The sequence below is a fragment of the Triturus cristatus genome, chromosome 2_2 (assembly GCF_964204655.1).
Source record: "Triturus cristatus chromosome 2_2, aTriCri1.1, whole genome shotgun sequence".
Lineage (NCBI taxonomy): Eukaryota > Metazoa > Chordata > Amphibia > Caudata > Salamandridae > Triturus > Triturus cristatus.
The window spans coordinates 757,508,972-757,527,456 of NC_140582.1; the positions used below are offsets into that span (position 1 = coordinate 757,508,972).

Consider the following 18,485-nt stretch of genomic DNA (forward strand, 5'->3'; position numbering starts at 1 on the left):
AGTAACACCTCCATGAATTACTTTTGTGCAGGTGTCCCTGCCTGCATAAAGACAATTGTTCCTACAATGCAGCCACCCTTGCACCATGGTCACAGAGGTGCCTGCATTGGTATAAGGCAGCCTCAACGGCATCATTGCAGTGGGAAAGGACAGGACTGTGCTGTATTTCATAAATATGATGCATTCCTGCTCTTTCCTTTTAATGCAGGGCAGTGCAGCAAAGTGACTTACTGCACGGTCCTGCCTCCAAAACATGTAAATGAGACCCTTGCAGCATGCAGCTGTTTCTGGGTCAGATGACTGGATGTGGGTGACAGTTGGGTTTTGTGCAGTCCTCCTTGACAACCACACATAATGGGGAGCTTAGCTGTGGCTGGATTGGCCATCACTGGCAGGATGGGAGGGAGGAGCTGGCCCAACCCCACCTATACTTGAATAAGCCTTTTCTCCACACAAAGGGCTGCATACCCCATGTAATTAGTCTGGAGCCAGGGCCAGGAAGGCAGGTCACCTGTTCACTTCAAAGGCATACTGCTAGAAGCTTCTCCCCACTTCAAAGGCACAACTGGGTATAAATATTGGACTTCAGATACCACCACTTCAGTACACTTCTGTACCTGTGGACACCCTGCCGAGATGATGGACTGATTTGCTGCTACAAGGACTGCCACTCTGCTGGACTGCTGCTCTGAAGGAACTGCTGCCCTGCTGTGCTGATCTCCTGCCCTCTAGCCTTGGTGAGAACAACTGGACTACCATCGCTTGAACCCCGAACCTTGAGCGACTCCAAGGGCTAGTTGGCTTGTGTGGTATCTGTCTCTTGCCTATGTCATTGGGGGTTCTATGTTCTAAAGTCTAAGACTAAGTGAAAGCTGAAGGAGCTGGCTGGAGAGACAAGAAAGTTAGTTGGAGGCTGGAGTCCTTACATGAAAATAAAGCTCTTTTCTTTTTATCATAACTTCTCCGGACGTATCTTTAGGAGATTACCACAAATTGGTGAACCTCATACTTTGGGGACTTCAACTACTACACTACTGGATTCATAAGACAGTTTGCCTTGTGTTTTTGAGAAAAGGTACTTTACCTCTTAATTAGCTCTACTCCAATTATGCTCCTTCTACTTTGAAAGGTCAGCTTTGTTAAGGATAAAACACTGTGCAGGAATACATGGATATGTCTTCTCTAAAGGATCAACTGTTCTATTGTGCCTCATGAGGGATTGAATTGGATTGGATTACTCCCTGTTTTATTTTTTATCTACTACTGCTTATATTTTTGCTGCACTTAGAATTACGGCGGCATCTGGAAGCCGCGAGCCCTTGCTGGTTTCAACTGTTGCATCCTTGTGGGTGCACAGGCAGAGATCAACTGTGCATGCGAGCAGTGGCCCTTGCTGCTACCTTGTGTAAGCGTTATGGTGGCTGGGTCTGGTGGCTTGGTGGACTAATGCATCCACAGCAGGGGCCTGTGTTCGACCTCATGGTCACAGGTTCAAATCCCGGCGGGTCCACTCAGTCTTTCATCCATCAGAGGTCCATAAAATAAGTACCATTGAGTTGGGCAGCAATAAACATCTGTTATTCAGCGCCTTGAGACCCATGGGTGATAAGTGCGCTTTACAAATACACATGTTATGTTATTGCTCTCTACCTTACGTAAGCATTGCGGCTTTTTCGGCATGCCATACTTCTGTGCCACAGCGCGGTTCAGATTTCATTGTGCCCTCATCTTCTAATCGCTAGCTGTGCCATGAGCCTTGCTTGAGCTTCACTGCACACACGCCTCAGAAATCAGAGGTTCTACAGCTTGCATATACATGTGCAAGCTCTATCGCTGACAACTATTTGGCAATCATGGGCACTGTAAAGAAACTGTATGAACTCACTCCTCTTTTGTGAATTCTCCCAACGCATTGAGGACCATGTTTAACCGTCATATCTAGCACATTGGAAGCATTACTTCATCCCTTCCCCCCTGCAAATTTGTAATTGATATCCTATGGTGTGACTATCGGCTACTGGCCAAATTCTATTCTACAGCAACTTTTTTCGAGATGTTTTTATTGTTTTCTTCATATCGGCTATTGTTTCACAGGTAGACCCTTGGAAGACTCGAGTATTGTATCAGAAACTAGTGTTTGGTCTTTTGTTGTGAGCTTATTATTATTTGTTGTGATTTGGGCAACAAAATATGTATTGTGTGATTATTCACTGTTGTTTTATAATGCAGAATAGATCTCCCCCTCCGTTTTTCTTACAAATGCCTGGTGAATCTTTGCTAAAATGGTATAAATGGAAAAAGGTGTTTAATAATTATTTCAAAGTATGTGGCACAAACATTTCTGCAGAAAAGAAGGCTGCCTTACTTCTGCACTGTCTTGGTCCTGAAGGGCCGGAGGTTTTTGATCATCTCACTGACTTGTCTGATGAAGAAGGGAGTGATGCAGCACCCAGTATAAACACATTTCAAAATATGTGTGAAAAAGTTGGATAGGCATTATCTGCCTAAATGTCTATAATACTGAAAAGGTATCATTTTGGTATACATGCACATCAGCCTGATGAATCAGTAGAGGACTATGTGACTACTTTGAGGCAGTTGGCATGCACATGCAGTTGTGGAAGTAATACAAATGAATGGATAAGAGATCAGTTCATATTGTGGTGTATGAATTACAAAGTGAGGGAAGATTTGGGGTTAAAGGGACATTCTATACTCAGTGAGATGTTACTCAGAGGAAAAGCAAATTTAACATTCTCAGGCATGTGTTGTGGAATTACATCAGAAATCTTTTAAGAAATCGGATTTGTAGATGGTAAAAGCTGTTCATTCCAATCTCCGCAAGTATCTAAAAACAGATAACTAAAGTGTAAAGGGCCATGCTTTAGAAGTGGTAATTTAGGACATGGACCAATAGTAAGGGTTGTCCTGCTGTCAAATGTGAATGCAATTTATGTGGAAAATAGGGGCATTAGGCTAAGTGTTGTAAGAATTGTACGAACCCTAGAACTATAGATAAAGACAAAGAGAAGATCAATGAAGTAAGTGCAGTGAGTGAACCCTTTCTGCCACAAATTTGGGGTACTGTCAATGGAGTGAGTGATGATGTTTGGCATCCTACTGACATAGTTTGGGTGAATGACATTGCTGTAAACATGATGATGGATTCTGATGCAGGTTTACTTTAATATTGGATGTCATGGTCTATACATACTTTAAGGGCAAAGCTGAGTTGCTTAATCCCGATGTCTAACCCTTTTCTTATGGTGGTAAGCTTATAGAGTTGATTGGTTATTTTGAGAGACATTTCAGTTTTAAAGGGAATGAAGCAGAAGGTAAACTTTATGTTCCCATCGTTGGGGATACCATACTAAATCAGCCTAATCAGAAGTTGTTTGGCATAACAATAAATCCAATGCCAATCCCCAGGCCTGAGTCCAAATTAACTGTGCCCAAAATTTTCCTAAGGATCTCGTGACAGAGTTTCCCTCTGTCTTTTCATCTAACATAGGGTGTTTGCAGAATTATTCGCATGACATAAAGCTCAAAGCGGATGATGTCCCATTTTCATGCAAGGCAAGGAATATTCCCTATAGTGTGAGGTAAGCTGTCCAACAGGAATTGGGCGGGCTGTGTAGTGAAGGCATAATTGAACTAGTGGAAGCAACAGAATTGTTGGCTTTTATCGTGGTAAATCACAAGCCCAATATTGAGATTAGGCTATTTATTGACTTGAGAGAATGTAATAAGAGGGTGTTTGAAGACAAGTTTCCTCTTCCCAACATAACAGAACTAGTGGGAACTCCTTCTGGTGTAAGGTGGTTCACCTCCCTAGATTTCACCTTGGCATATCGTCAGGTCAGACTTGCAGATCGGTCTAAAGACTTTACTTCATTTATCAGGTATTTTTGTACGTTCAGATTCAATCGCATTCCTTTGGCCTGGGTTCTGCTGCCTCAGTATCCCAGAGGCTGATGATGAGAATGTTCAGAAACATGGAGAGTGTTTTGTTTTTTCAGGATAATTTTTTGAAACTTGGATAAGACAGAGAGCAACATTTGGGTAGAGTCAAGAAAGTACTGGAGATCTTAAGTGAGAATGGTGTCACACTCAAGGCTAAGAAGTGTAAGTTTGCCCAAGAGGAAATTGAGCATTTGGGACATGTAATTTTGGTCAAAGGGGTTAAGCCTGAGGATGATCTTGTGAATGCAAAACTGAATTTATCGAGGCTAGAAAGGAAGGAGGATGTACCGAATTTTATTCTCGTTTTGTGTCAAATTTTAGAAGGAGGATTGTGCTTTGAGAGGATTGTTGAGAACATGTGTGTATTTTGTTTGGAGTGAACAATGTGAGGAGGAATTTAAGGATGTTAAAGTAAGTTTGTAGGGAGCTCAGAATTTGAGTAGTTTTGTCCCAGGTATGTTGTGCTCGGTCTCTACAGATGCCAGTGACAAGTGTCTTGGGGCATTATTAAAGCAGGTTCAGGGTGTTTGTGAGGTCATCATAGCTTTTGCCTCCAGGGCACTGAGAGAATCTGAGTCAATATATTCCACTATTGAAAAAGAGGCTCTGGCGTTATATTAGTCTATAAGAAAATGTAAGAAGTTTTCATGGGGGCAAAGGTTTAACTTTTGCACCAATCACAAACTGTTACATGAAGTTGTTTTGAGAAAAAGATTAGATTCTGTATCCAGTTGCATTTGCAAGTGGGTTGTGTTTTTACAGGATTTCCAGTTTAATGTGGAGTATGTGCCTGGAGTTTCAAATTAAGCAGTAGAATGCCTTTCAAGATTAGCGATGTCAGATGATTGTAAAGACAAGGCTGAATGAGCTGGGCAAGGACAGTATGCTCTGAAGTATCTGAGATAAGATTCTCAAGGGAGGGGATTGTGATGTATCCAATGAGGGTGAGAAATGTTTTTGAGGGTGAGAAATGTTTTTGCAAGGTATGGAATATTTTATTTGTTAACAATTGGTTAGTCATGAGAAATCTAAGATTAGTACCTCTTGGCATGAGTAAAACAAAAGAAAGATTGAGGAGGGATTATTGAGGCCAGGGATGGATGTGCATACTGAACAAATTATAAGGGAATGTGTTGAATGTTCTTTAAGTGACAAAATCAAGAAGATGAGTATGCCCCCCCAGGGGATGTAGAGATGTACCATTGGTACCATGGGAGGAGATTGCCCTAGACCTTTTGGGTCCTAAAATGGTGGGTTGTTGGTTTGTTTATTTACTCTTACTAATGGATATGTTCTCTAGATGGTCTGCAGTCACAGTTGTGTCAGAAATTACTTTAGCTTCAGTAATAAGATTTTTGGAGAACATTTTCAGCAGAGAAAGCAATCCGGGAGCTATCATCACTGACAATGGAGTTCAATTCACATCACATGCTATGGGAAAGTTCTTGTATGAGAGGGATATTTTGCACAAGAAATGTTCACTTTATAATCCCCAAATAAATGGCATGATGGAAAACTCAATAGAACTTTGAAATAAAGTTTGTAACTAGCTAAAGTGTGTGGGAAAGATTGGAAGGAAGAGCTGTGGAGAAAGGTTGAAGCTTACAAGTTCTCGCCACATGCTACAACTGGTGATACTCCTTTTCAGTTGTTTCAGAGGAGACTGCCCAGTAATATGACCTATCCCTTTTGGATGTAGAAGAATGCAAGTCAGGATGAATTTGAGTGGCAAGAGCACAACTGCAAGATCGCGGATGGTTGTGTATCAAGGGAAAAAGACAAACAAATTCAAAGGAAATTAATATATGACTCACGAAAGGGGTTTTGAATCTCAAGGTAGAAATTGGGTATTTGGTTGTGATGAAGCATCCAATCAATTGTGGTAACCATTCTAAATTCAGCAAGCCTCTCAAAGTGCTGGACTTGTTTAAAAATGCTGTTAAATTTGAAAATGGACACATTGGAAATCTCAAACATATTGCTGTAGTTAATTTATCAGTAATGTTGTGTAACAAGTTATAGTTATGAAGTTAACTGTTTAGATTATTTGATGTGTACCATATTATTGTTCATATCTGTTTTGTCCATTGTAGTATTTTTGTATGTCATGTTTGGGGGGAGGATGTGTGGTATATGGCTCTTGCCTATGTCATTGGGGGTTCTATATTCTAGATTCCATGACCTAGTGAGAGCTGAAGAAGCTGGGGAGAATAAACAGTTGGTTGGAGGCTGGAGTCCTTATATGAAAATGAAGCTCTTTTACTTTTTACCATAACTTCTCCATATGCATATTTTGGAAATTAACACCGCTGGCCTCCTGATCTGAAGCCTCAGGTATATAACAGGCTTCCAACAACCTTGCACCAGCATCTGCACCTGAATTCTGCCATCTGTGAGTCTACCCTGCCAAGTGGTGCCATCCTTGTCCTGGAACCTTGGAAGTGGGCTTAAGGAGCTCTGCTAGCCTCTGTGGATCCAGCAGAACCAACATATCTCTTGTGATGCACGGCGCAAATCCGAGCAGAACTGATGCATCGCAGCTGCTGCGTGGATTGGGCCCGTCTCATAGACCTGCATTGCATCGCAGCCCTTCGGAACAGCTGTATCGCCCCGACTGCATGACACATCCATGGCGCAGGCCCTCACACCCCTTATAGACAGCAGACACGACAATGATGATGGACTCTGCATCGCAGCCTTTCAGCTCTTTGGAAGCGATATATTGCCCCGACTGCGTGCCGCATCCTCGACAACCGACTTTGCATTGCAAGCCCCATCGATGGGATCCTCGATAATGATGCAGGCCCTCTCATCGCAGCCTCGTAGCATTTCAGAACCGATGAATCGCTTTGACTGCGCTATGCTGGCGGATTCTTGCAACGCTCTGCAAGGCAGGATTTAGGGTACTTTGTTTAGCGGGCCTAACTTTGTCCCTGTAGCCGTCCCGCACTCCATCGTGGTCGGCCTGAACTTGTGACTTTGCTCTCTGTTTGGCATGAACAGAGATCCACATTTGGCACTTTGAGCTTTTTGGCACTATTTTAATCTTTAAAATTGAATATCACTGTGTCTACAAATTCGAGTATTGTCATTTTGATCTTGTTTTATTTATTAAAGAAATAATTATTTGTCTATCTTGGTGTGGCACTCTTTTTGTGTGTTGTTTTCACTTTATTACTGTTAGAAGTGTTGCACACATTCTATACATATTGCCTCTAAATTAAGCCTAACTTGAGGGCTGAGGACAGGTTAGATTATGGTTGGCTTGTGCCTGACAATGATTGTGGTTGCTACTTGACCAGGGCTCAAGCCCCAGTCAACCAACAACCCAATTTCTCACAATACCACTGATAGATGTTTTCTTTGCTGGTATTTTTAAATCAGATGTGGCTGAAATATTATGTGACAATATCTGCAGTGCTCACTATTACCAAACAAGCAATGGCAAAAACAATAGGTTTGGCTTTAATGTGCTAACAGATGTAAACACAGGCTTTCACAAATGCTTTTTCACATGCATTGCATGCCCCCGTGCTGTTATTCACATTAAAACGTAGGGTGGCCATTTACCTCAAGGTCATTATGTACACTATTTTCAGTCCTGGACTTATTTGTGATAGCCTTATGCATTCTGGATGTTGTAATCTTGTTTTTCTTCCATTGAACTAATTAGATGAATACACCTAAAATCAATGATTTGTAGGTAAAAAGTCCAGGAGTGGAGGCAGTGTCAATAGTAACGTGGTATTAGGTGGTCATTTTTGGCCTTATCAATGTTGTAAAAAAGGTAGCAAAAATCATTCCTTTCGGTATAAAATGCATATAGGATATAAGGAATTGATTATAACAAAAAGCAGGACTGAGTGTGTTTTTCAGATGTAATATAGTCCCTCCTGCATTGCAATGGAATCACTTTCTGGAAGGCTGAATGATTCACCACTTAGCCAATGACATGGGGTTACAGTGTAATGGTCTTCTGGGTGCAGGCAAAGCACACTCTATTTATATTTAATATGTCTCACAGACATATGTGTTGTCAATCCAGACCTAAAAATGTATTGTGGCGCTAGAGGAGCAAGAGAGTGGTACATACAAGTAAATATAGGGGCCTAGTCCAAATTAACACAGATCCTTGTGCCTTGACACCTGAAGTGAAATAAATAAATGGAAATACAATCTTCTGAGGAACGTGCTAGAAATCACAAATAAATCTGCAGAAATAATTGTTAAATGTCACACTGAAGATGTGCTTGCATGTTTCAAAACAAAATTAATGATTCCACATACCTAGAGTAGATCTGTTCTTGCAGACTAACCAGCAATGATAACCGAACAGAGAAGAAAGACTGACTGAGAACATGGCGGCAGCAAAGAACAAAAACATGATGTGGAACTTGGCTTGGGTGTCCGGGAGGCCATTCTAAAAGAAGGCAACAAGAAAGAAGACAAGGCAAATGAATACACTAAATGAACAGACTGGAGATCGAAATGTATCCCAAATGTAATAATGATTGGAAACAGATATTAAATGCAGACTTGAAGATTACTTTTCATTAAAAATGTCAATTTCCAAATACATAAAAAGCGGTCGAAATTCATGTGATTCATTTGAAAGGGTGAAATGACGTCACTATTTTATAAATTGTGATGCTAGATCAGAAGCAGAACGTTCATTTAAGGTAGTCACGTGGCAGGCAAAGGTCTCAATTTCTGTAAGCCAGACCACGCCTTTAATGATGTATCTATTTGTGTTGGTCGCATCGATTCACCGAAATGCCTGGGGTAGCAGAGGTGACCACACATCCTTTGTCCGCCTGACATCAAAGAAGGGATATCTATTAAAACTCAGAAAGTTAACTTGTAGGCTTGAATAACTTTAATTGTACAGCACGGCAGACATCCTTCCAGCTCAAGACTCCTAGACCAACTGAGTCTCTTACTGGCAGGTTACATAAACAGTTCTACACTAGAACTTAGAACATAGCCTGAAAGCAAACAAAGTACATGCCACTGATGCAGTAATGTTAACATTCAAATGAACACAATATAAGATACAACACATCCCCCTCCTTTGAACAAAAATATAAAAAACAAAAAAATAAACAAATAAAAGAAAAGAAAAGAAATGAAACATGGTGAAAATAAAAAAACACAAGTAAACAAACTAAATATAGTCATTCAACTTCTTTTGGAAATATTTTACACGGCTGGAGGTTCTGGCCTTAAAAAAAACGGAATTCTCTTTTCTCGCATTGCTAGGTTCACAAGAAGTACCAGCATTGTTTTCATTGACACGGTTAGTATCACAAGAAACCGGATTAGACAAATTTCCGCTGACGCTGGGTGGACACTTTGCAACCCTTCTGACATTCCAGACCTTCCCATTTTGAGTAGCAACCGAATTCTTAAAAACCCTTTTGATTTGCATAGCTTTACCAAATTTACTAGCACCCTTGCAGAGAATACCAGGCTTAAGGATCCTAACCCAATCACCAACTTTAAATGAAGGTGTTTGTGTTTTCCACTTTTTATCAAACCAAGAACAAGTTTTTTGTTGTTTGTTCTTCACTTTCAAAGAAATATCATCAATACATACACTGTTTGAGTCTAGTTTCATACACTTCTCTCTAAACCACCACGGACAGACCTTTGAAGCTGGCTCTCTTCCTTTCAACAATTTGAACGGACTAACCTCAGTTGTAGTATGAGGAGTGATTCTGTATAGCCATAATTTTTCTCTAACTCTGTTTAACCAGTCCTTACCAAACTGTATGGAATCAACAATAACATCCTTCAAAACTCTGTTGAACCTTTCAACCTGACCATTTTCATGTGGTCCATAAAGAGGCGTGAAAATATGTTTTATACCACACTCATCAACAAAATTCCTCATCTCTGAAGACGTAAACTGCACACCGTTGTCAGTGACAAGGTAAGACGGGCAACCTTCACGTGCAAACGTTTCTTTTAAAAAATTTAACACAATTTCTGTTGTTATTTTGTTCACAAACTTTACCTCCAGCCATTTTGAATGGTAGTCAACTAACACTAAAGCAAACTTACATTTTTCAGGAAGCATATTAAAGGGACCTGAAATGTCGAAAGCTAACTTTTGCCAAGGTACCTTTGGCCATTCCACCATTCTTAAAGGTGGAGTTTTAACGCTCAACATCCTTTCACTAGAAACACAAAGCTCACATTATCTGATTATGCAATCAATGAACCTGTCAATGCCTGGCCACCAAAAAAAATTCCTTATAAGATGTTTCATAGAAGAAATCCCAGGATGTGTTTTGTGTGCAATTTTAAGAATAAAATCCCGCATTCCTTTAGGAGGAATACACTTAGAATTCTTGAAAATAAAATCTCCTTCCACTTCAAGTTCATCTGCAACCTTGAATAAAGGCAATAACTCAGATCTGATCCGACGCTTGTTAGGCCACCCTTCCATCACAAATTTTTTGACCTCCAACAAATCCTCGTCCTCATCCACACACTCTTTCCAAAACTCCTCACTGATGTCCTGAAATTGTGCAGGAATGATGTCATTAATGTTAAGCACAAAGTCAGTCTCTTTTACCACATTAACACAACTATGACCACATGGTAACCTTGACAGAAAATCAGCTGTAACATTCTTCTTCCCTGGCACATATTCTGTCTTGAAGTTATATTCTTGAAGCCTAGAAGAATGCCTAGCAATTCTAGCGGTGGAATTCTACCCTCCACCAGATGAAAGAATGTTGACTAAAGGCTTATGATCCGTTCTTAACGTGAATTTACTACCCCACACATACAGTTTGAAATGTTCGATGCCCCACACACACGCAAGTAATTCTCTTTCAATAACAGCATACTTTCTTTCTGACTCATTGAGTGTTCTTGAAGCAAAGGCCACATTCCATTCTTCCCTACCATGCCTCTGCGAAAGTACACCCCCAATGCCATACAAGCTTGCATCAACAGTGATAATGCATTCTTTCTTAACACAGAATAGACCTCAAAGTGGGTGCCTGCACTATTTCCTGCTTAATGTTTTCAAACGCTCTTTGTTGGATACTTCTCCAAATGTAATCTGCATTCTTTCTAAGTAACTCTCTCAACAGTTCCATTTTGCTTGCAAAATTACTAACAAATTTACTATAGTACTCGCACATCCCCGCAAAACTCAATAACTGTTCCTTGTTTGTAGGCGCCGGAGCATTGATGATAGCATCCACATTGGATTTCTTTGGGACGACCCCATCACCTGATAAAGTATGCCCTAAATACTCTACTGATTTCTTGTACAATTTACATTTACTTTCCTTGAGCGTGAGACCATTCTTTTCCAACCTACTGCAGACTTCTTTAAGATGACAATCATATTCTTCATTTTTTGAGAATATTAAGATGTCATCTTGAAAACATTTAACAAAATGATCAATATCTCTAAAAACTCTAAACATCACCCTTTGAAAAACAGATGCTGCTGAAGCTAAACCAAACGGCATCCTGGTGTAACGAAACAGTCCTTAAGGGGTAATTAATGCCGTTAGGATTTTTGACTCTTCAGACAGACAGATCTGATGATATGCAGACCTTAGATCTAATGTTGAAAATACATTTGCTCCTTCCAACATAGATACCACTTCGTTTATGTTTGGAAGAGGATGGCAATCAATCACTATGTTTGAATTAAGAGATCTGAGGTCAACACATACCCTCAAATTCTTATCAGCCTTGCGTACTAAAACAATGGGTGAAACCCATTCTGAAGACTCAATTTCCTCAATAATGCCCTCATCCGTAAGTTGTTTCAACATTTCTCTGAGCTCTTCTCTCACATTAATGGGTACACCTCTTAATTTTTGTACTACCGGACGTGCATTAGATTTTGATTTTGTGTTCAAAGTCCTTAAATCTTCCCAATTTATCACAGAAAACATTCTTAAATTTGTTTACTAACTTTTCCATTCTGACATTAGAGTCTAACACAGCAATGTTCCCTATTTCGCATTTGTCCCCTAAAGTGACAGGATCTACAGCTCGTGGGTTTAAAATAATACCTAACTTTCATTGATCACGCCATCCTAGCACATTTTCACCCTTCACAGCGATGCATAACTTAATCTCTGCAACTCTGCATTTGAACTGTAAGGAGACATTAAAATATCCTTCCATATCAATTCCTGTACCGTCAAAGCTTTCAGCAATAACATCGTTTGCATGTAGTACTTTCCCAAAACATACATTTTGCAATTTATCCATGAAATAATCTCTCGAAATTATAGTCCATGGCGATCCAGAATCGGCCATGAGGTGAAGCTCGACACCCAAAACCTCGACTTTACATTTTGGAGACTCCAGAAGAATTTCTTTATCTTCACCTATACCTCTATTAACAATGGAAACAACAAATCCTCTTTCACACTCGTTATTGACACCATTCTCTTCCTTCCCCACCTCACTATGAACCATTTCTGTACCACTAATGGTCGAGATAGAGCCAGACGCAGATGTTGATGGATTATTTTTCCTAATATCTCTGCAAACGGTACTAAAATGGCCTATCCTTCCACACTTCCTGCACTGTCTATTAATAGCCGGACAACCTGTAAAGGATGCAAAATGCGTCCTACTCCCACATCTAAAACACATATATTGCCCTCCCATGTTCACATTACTTCTAAGGGAATTTCCACTATTGTATCTTTTGTTTATAACTCTCTTTTGAACAACATCCATATTGTCTTTTTTAAACTGCGTACTGCTTCCTGTATTGTTTTTTAAAGCACACACTTCTTCCACACATTCACCCTTCTTAGTACTTTGCCTAATGGTTTGCATCCAACTTTCTGATTGTTCCACTGCTTTCGCATTAGCTATTGCTTCTGACAAACTAGGATCTCCCATCACCCACACATTTTCTTGGACCTTCTTGTTTTTCACATGCACAATTATTTGATCCCTAATCATTTCGGCCGCCATTATTCCAAATTTGCAATGGACACATAAGAATCTTAGTGACGTTAAAAAGTCATCAAAGGATTCATTCATCCTCCTTCTGCAGCCTCGTGTAGAACTTAAACCTGTTTAAAGCAATGCTTGTTGTTGGTTTGAAACGCTTTTCTAGTCTCTGTAGTGCCTCATTATACAAATTCAAATTCTCTTCTCCCACTTGTGCCGTAACTTGTGGAAGTGCTCTAAAAATGTCTTGACCTTCTGATCCTAAGCAGTGTAGTAGGATGCTTTTTTTTCTCTCTGCCCCCATCCGTTCTCCATCAATTGCCTTCATATATGTCAAAAACTCTTCTTTCCACCTTGACCATGGTAGGGGTGGATCTCCCTTACTTTGTAAAAACTTTGCAGGAGGGTCAAACTGCATTTTATATATCTATCTATTTTTTTTTTTTTTTTTACACTTGAATATGTTGAGTAATGCCCAATTAACAAAATGGCCTTAACATGTGAAAGAATAAAACAAAATAATTATCAGCTTTCCTCCTTTAAGCTTTGAAATGTACTTTCCCTTTTTTTTATGTAAGGTACATCATCTTGTATACCTCGGGTAATGTTGGATGGAATTAATCTTAAAAAAAAAAAAAAATTGCCCTTGTCTTCCTCACCAATCAGTTTAACGTAGGGCCCAAAATTCAGTTCAATATTTAAAAGTTAGATGTATTCCCACCTTATGTACTGTTCCTTTCTTCCTCTCTTCAATACACACCGCCTTCTTCCGCGCACAGTTTACACTTCTTCCTGATCCGATGCCTGCTCGCTAAGGCAACACGATGTTCTTCCCATGCGCGTTTCTCTTCATTTTACGCGCACGCGCGTAACATGTCCTCACTCTTTCCTTCACTCGGCAACGCTTAGCTGTTCAACACGCTCCACACGTCACCGTGCGTTCTGCGTACTGACACTCCTGAGGAACGCTCCTTCACGTACCCTTCTCTTCCGCTTACCTACTGCGGTGCTTGGATACGCCGATCGTTCCACCTGAACGTTTTTTCTTCGTAAGGTACGTTGACAATATATTTTTTTAAATTGAAACACCTTCACTCTTCTGATTTCGCCTCCATCATCGAATAGCTTCCCATAAAAAATAACTCTTCTCTCTTCCTCTCAAATGCTCTTCCTTCAAATTTTCTTTACACCCCGTAATCCGCTGACTTCTTCTTCCTTATGTAGTTTTCCTTCGTGGATTCTTCCACTCTCCGTTCCCGTGCCTCCTCTGACTGGAGAGACTATAACTCGTCGCCAATATTAAAACTCAGAGAGTTAACTTGTAGGCTTGAATAACTTTAATTGTACAGCACGGCAGACATCCTTCCAGCTCAAGACTCCTAGACCAACTGAGTCTCTTACTGGCAGGTTACATAAACAGTCCTACACTAGAACCTAGAACATAGCCTGAAAGCAAACAAAGCACATGCCACTGATGCAGTAATGTTAACATTCAAATGAACACAATATAAGATACAACAATATCGTTTGACTATTTTTAGGTATAGATAGCACCTGTTCATCACAGCCATCATTTAACAAATGAGGTCACACGCAATTACAGTCTGAAGTGCCGAGGCACAACTATTAAATGCTTGGTCATTCATTATCTTTGCTCTTCTGATCATCATCGTGCTGTGGTGGGTTACAGTTGTCATACTGTGCCAGAGTATAAACATTTATTTGCTAGAGAAAGTGACTGCTCTTTGCTGTTGTCTCCTTGATTTATATCTCTCCTTCTCTCCTTTAAGATCTCTACCTCTCTTATCCAATATGTGTGTTGCATATTACTCTACTGTGCTCTGCCTTCAATTCTGTCTTGTCCTGTTCTATGATTCTCATCACCCTTGCTACATCTCTCATATCTCCTCTTTCCATGGCCCTCTCTTCCTCTGTACTACACTTCTCTCTCCTCTCATCTCTCTCCTACTTCTTTACCTCATCATATCACTGATGTCTGTTTCACCTGTCTCCCCTTCTCTTTCTCGAATGTCTTTCTCACCAGTTGTGGACTCCTTAGGTCTCACCTGTCCTTTACCACCCCCCTTTCTCAGATGTCTCTAAGTAACGTCTCTTCTCCTCTTTATCTTCCTCTGTATCTTCCCTTTCTAACTCTCTCTGGCTCTTTCTGCTGTCTCTCACCTCTCTACCTCTTTTTGGGCCTTTCTTTCAACTGTCTCCATCTCCCTCTCAGCAGCCTCTTAATAATATGTCTCTGATTCCCACATTTCTATCCTCCCCAACTCTCTCAGTTGTCGCTTTTCTAGTCAGTCTTTTTTCATTGGTTTCTTCTTTCTGCTGTCTCCCCCTCTCACTCTGAACTGTCTCTTACCAGCCTGATTCTTTGCCACTCTCTCTCACTGGTCCCCTGTTTCCTTGCCAGTGTCTCATCTATCTGGCTCCATCACCTCTTATATGTCTCCTCTCTCATCTGTTTTCTCCTTTCTGTCTTTCTCCTGTCTCTTTGTCGCATGTCTCTATTATTATTATTTTGGGAGAAGATGTGGTCTGACGACTACAACTGCAGACTTTGGAGCTGGGAAACCAAGGTTTGAGCCTCGGGGTCACGTCCACATCCTGTGATTCTGGGCAAATCACTTAATCTCCCCGTGCCTACCAAAAAAACATAAAACAAAAAAAGGAATATGTCCTTGTGTAACGTAACCAGTGCTCATGTAAAATGCTCCAATACCTTCGGGTCGAGTTCGCGCTGTGCTATATAAATTTGCAACAAAACAAATATATATATCCCTCTCACCTGACTCACCTCCATCACGCATATCTCTAAAACAGCGGCATGTGTCTCTCTCAGCTCGGTATTATCTATTTCTCTTGTACACACACAGCCCGTTGTCTCTGCCTCTCACTTCTTTCTCTCAGTAGTGCACCCACTGTTTCATGGACCCTAGTGGAAGAAAATGGGCCTCCTGTTGCTGTTTGAAATATGAAGTACAGTGCACCGCTCATGCCTCTGGGCCCCAGTGCAAAGCACCCGCTGCACCAATGGAAGCTATGCCTACAGTTTTCTGTAGTATGCTCTTCTCTCACATTCTTTCTGCTTCCCCTGAGCCTCTCTCTTTCTCGTCTCTGCTGTATTTCCCTTTGCACTCAGGTAACCGGGGACAGCCAGATCCATAGACATGCAGTTTTTCAAACCCCTCTCCACCGGCATGAATCACTTAATTATTTTTCGTGTGTTACCTTTTCAATGTGTTTTTAATTTCTTCACACAAGATGCAAACTTACCTGAGTATTATCTACAAGGCGGCGATATAAAATTATCGCCGCTTTTGCGGACGTTTTCGTCCGAAAAGCGCCGATAATTTTATCGCTATATTAGCAAGGTCACGCTATCGAGTGAAACCTTGCCTTAGTGTCTGAATTCCTAATGCCCATCTTTGCATCTCTAATGAGATGCAAAGTGGGCGTTCCTCCCCAGGATAACGGGAGAAATGTCGCTAAGCGACATTTCTCCTATTATCAAGCCTCACGCAAAGCAGCATAGTGACAAGAAAAGTAGCGATAACCTCTGTTATCGCTTGTTTCCTTACGCCTGCTTTGAAACAGACTTAGCCATGATATCCTATGTAAGGTGGATATCATGGCTAAGTATGTGAGGCCCTATCAGCAAGCTATCGCCAAACTTTGTTGGATTTAATTACAAGAACGGAGGCTACATTATGCATTATTCCTTTAATGCAGTCCAAGCAGCCGCTTACATCACAATATTAAAAGCTTCCAGAATAGAACAATAGCAACACATGAAAGGCATGAGCCATCAACAATCTGCCTCTTTAAATGCGGCTCCAAGCAGATAAGTTCATTTTCCTTCATTACCATTATTCATTTTTATCTCTATTTTGAAGTTCCCTTATGTGTGGCTTAACCCCACCTGCCCTTCCTACTGCCTCTATACCGATCTCCAATTTAAGGAGATCTCCCTGCACCCCCTTCCCTAGTCCCATCCTTGCTTGACTGACCAGATTAACCTGCCTTTTCTTTCAGCTAATGTACTATTTCTAATGTTTAAATATATTTAAAGATTTTTAGATGTTTAATCGAACCTTAATATTTTGTTTTTTGTGTAAACGATTATTCTTCAATTTCATCCTTGTTCTACTTCCTCATGCCATAATGAGCTTACCTAATGTCTTAATTTAACTCCAGTTTGTCACCTCTTTGCACCAATGCAGGCCGCGCACTCCAACACGGCTGTGCATCGCTACCTTTTATTATTTCGTATTTCATCCGCAAGTAGTTATTATTTTACAAACTTATTCATAAAAAAAAAGGGAGGTTTTAGCTGGAAATCTTAATTTAACTGGCCTTTTCAACATTCTATAACAAAATTAATTATAATAAGAGAGGAATTATTCTCTTGACATTCCTTCATCTATAAACCGTGTCACTATTATTAAGGGAAATCCTCCCTAATTATCTTTCATTGAAGGGCTTTACCACTTTTTACAAGTTAACATTTCCTATATACCATGTCTGACTCTGACTCAGACAAGGCTCCTGCCCCTACTCCTAACATAGACAACGAAGCCCTGCAAAAAATCCTTCATAAGGAATTGAGGTCCTGCATGTTTGAGACCTTAAGTCAGATCATGTCCTCTAAAAGGTCACTCCCTGATGAGGACGAAATCTCAGAAATTCCAAACCCCTACAATATCACTGAATTAAGGGGTAAAAGTAAAAACATTGATAAGAGCAATATAGGAGATCCAAGCACCTCATAAATTCAGGGAGGTCTTAGCACCTCAACTTCGAATGGAGGTCCTCGCACCTCGAACTCCCAAGGTGTCCCTAGCGACATGACTTCTGAATCAGACATGGTGTATGAAGGGGAGTAAGAGGCTAGTATTTTGAAATGAGACGTGTTATAAAATAATACTAGGTATTTAATATCTTAGAGTAAAACTACGACTTATCTGGGTGTCCTTAGCGGCACGAAACATCTGGGTGTCCCTAGCAGCACAAAACATCTTAATGCTCTTCACAATATGGGAGATAACGAATCTAATGATATAGAATCCTCAGACGCACCTGATGAGTATGTCCTTGATCTTGATGAAGATGATCAAGAATTTTACAATCCATAAGAGGACCTTCCATCATCCTCTAAGGACATTATCCTTGACCCCTTAGGGGAAGAAATGTTTTCCCCATTAAGTATGAAACACCCGTTTTGACACCCTAGCGCAAAAAATAGACTCGGTCCTGGTGGATGTGAGCCTTGTGAGGGCAGACTTGTCCAAAACGAACGACCGGGTCGATTCCCTGGCCCACACCACAACGAGCCTCACGACGGACGTGGTGGCCCTTCAGAAGGAGGTGCGCCGGCTTGGCCAGGCGAGCGCCCTGATGGACCGGCGACTGGAGGATTCCGAGGGTTGGGCCCGGAGGAATAATGTCCGTATTGTGGGGGTGCCGGAGGGACGAGAGGCGGAGGCGGCAGATCTTTTTGTGGAAGAATTGATCCTGACCCATCTCCAGCCCCGGGGGCTGAGTAAGCTTTTTGCGGTGGAGCG

The 18,485-nt window shown here is 40.9% G+C and overlaps 1 protein-coding gene across 8 annotated transcripts in view; it reads right to left on the reverse strand.

Moving 5' to 3' along the window:
- ZDHHC2 (zDHHC palmitoyltransferase 2) overlaps positions 1-18,485 on the reverse strand; it is a 555,886-nt gene that overhangs the window by 190,892 nt on the left and 346,509 nt on the right. For all 8 annotated transcript variants that reach the window (XR_014978173.1, XM_085642023.1, XM_085642022.1 and 5 more), the window contains exon 8: positions 8,251-8,383. Coding sequence is in view for 7 of the 8 variants with exons in the window: in XM_085642023.1 (XP_085498149.1) it covers positions 8,251-8,383 (133 nt within the window). In the remaining variant the exon portion in view is untranslated. The remainder of the gene's footprint in view (positions 1-8,250; positions 8,384-18,485) is intronic.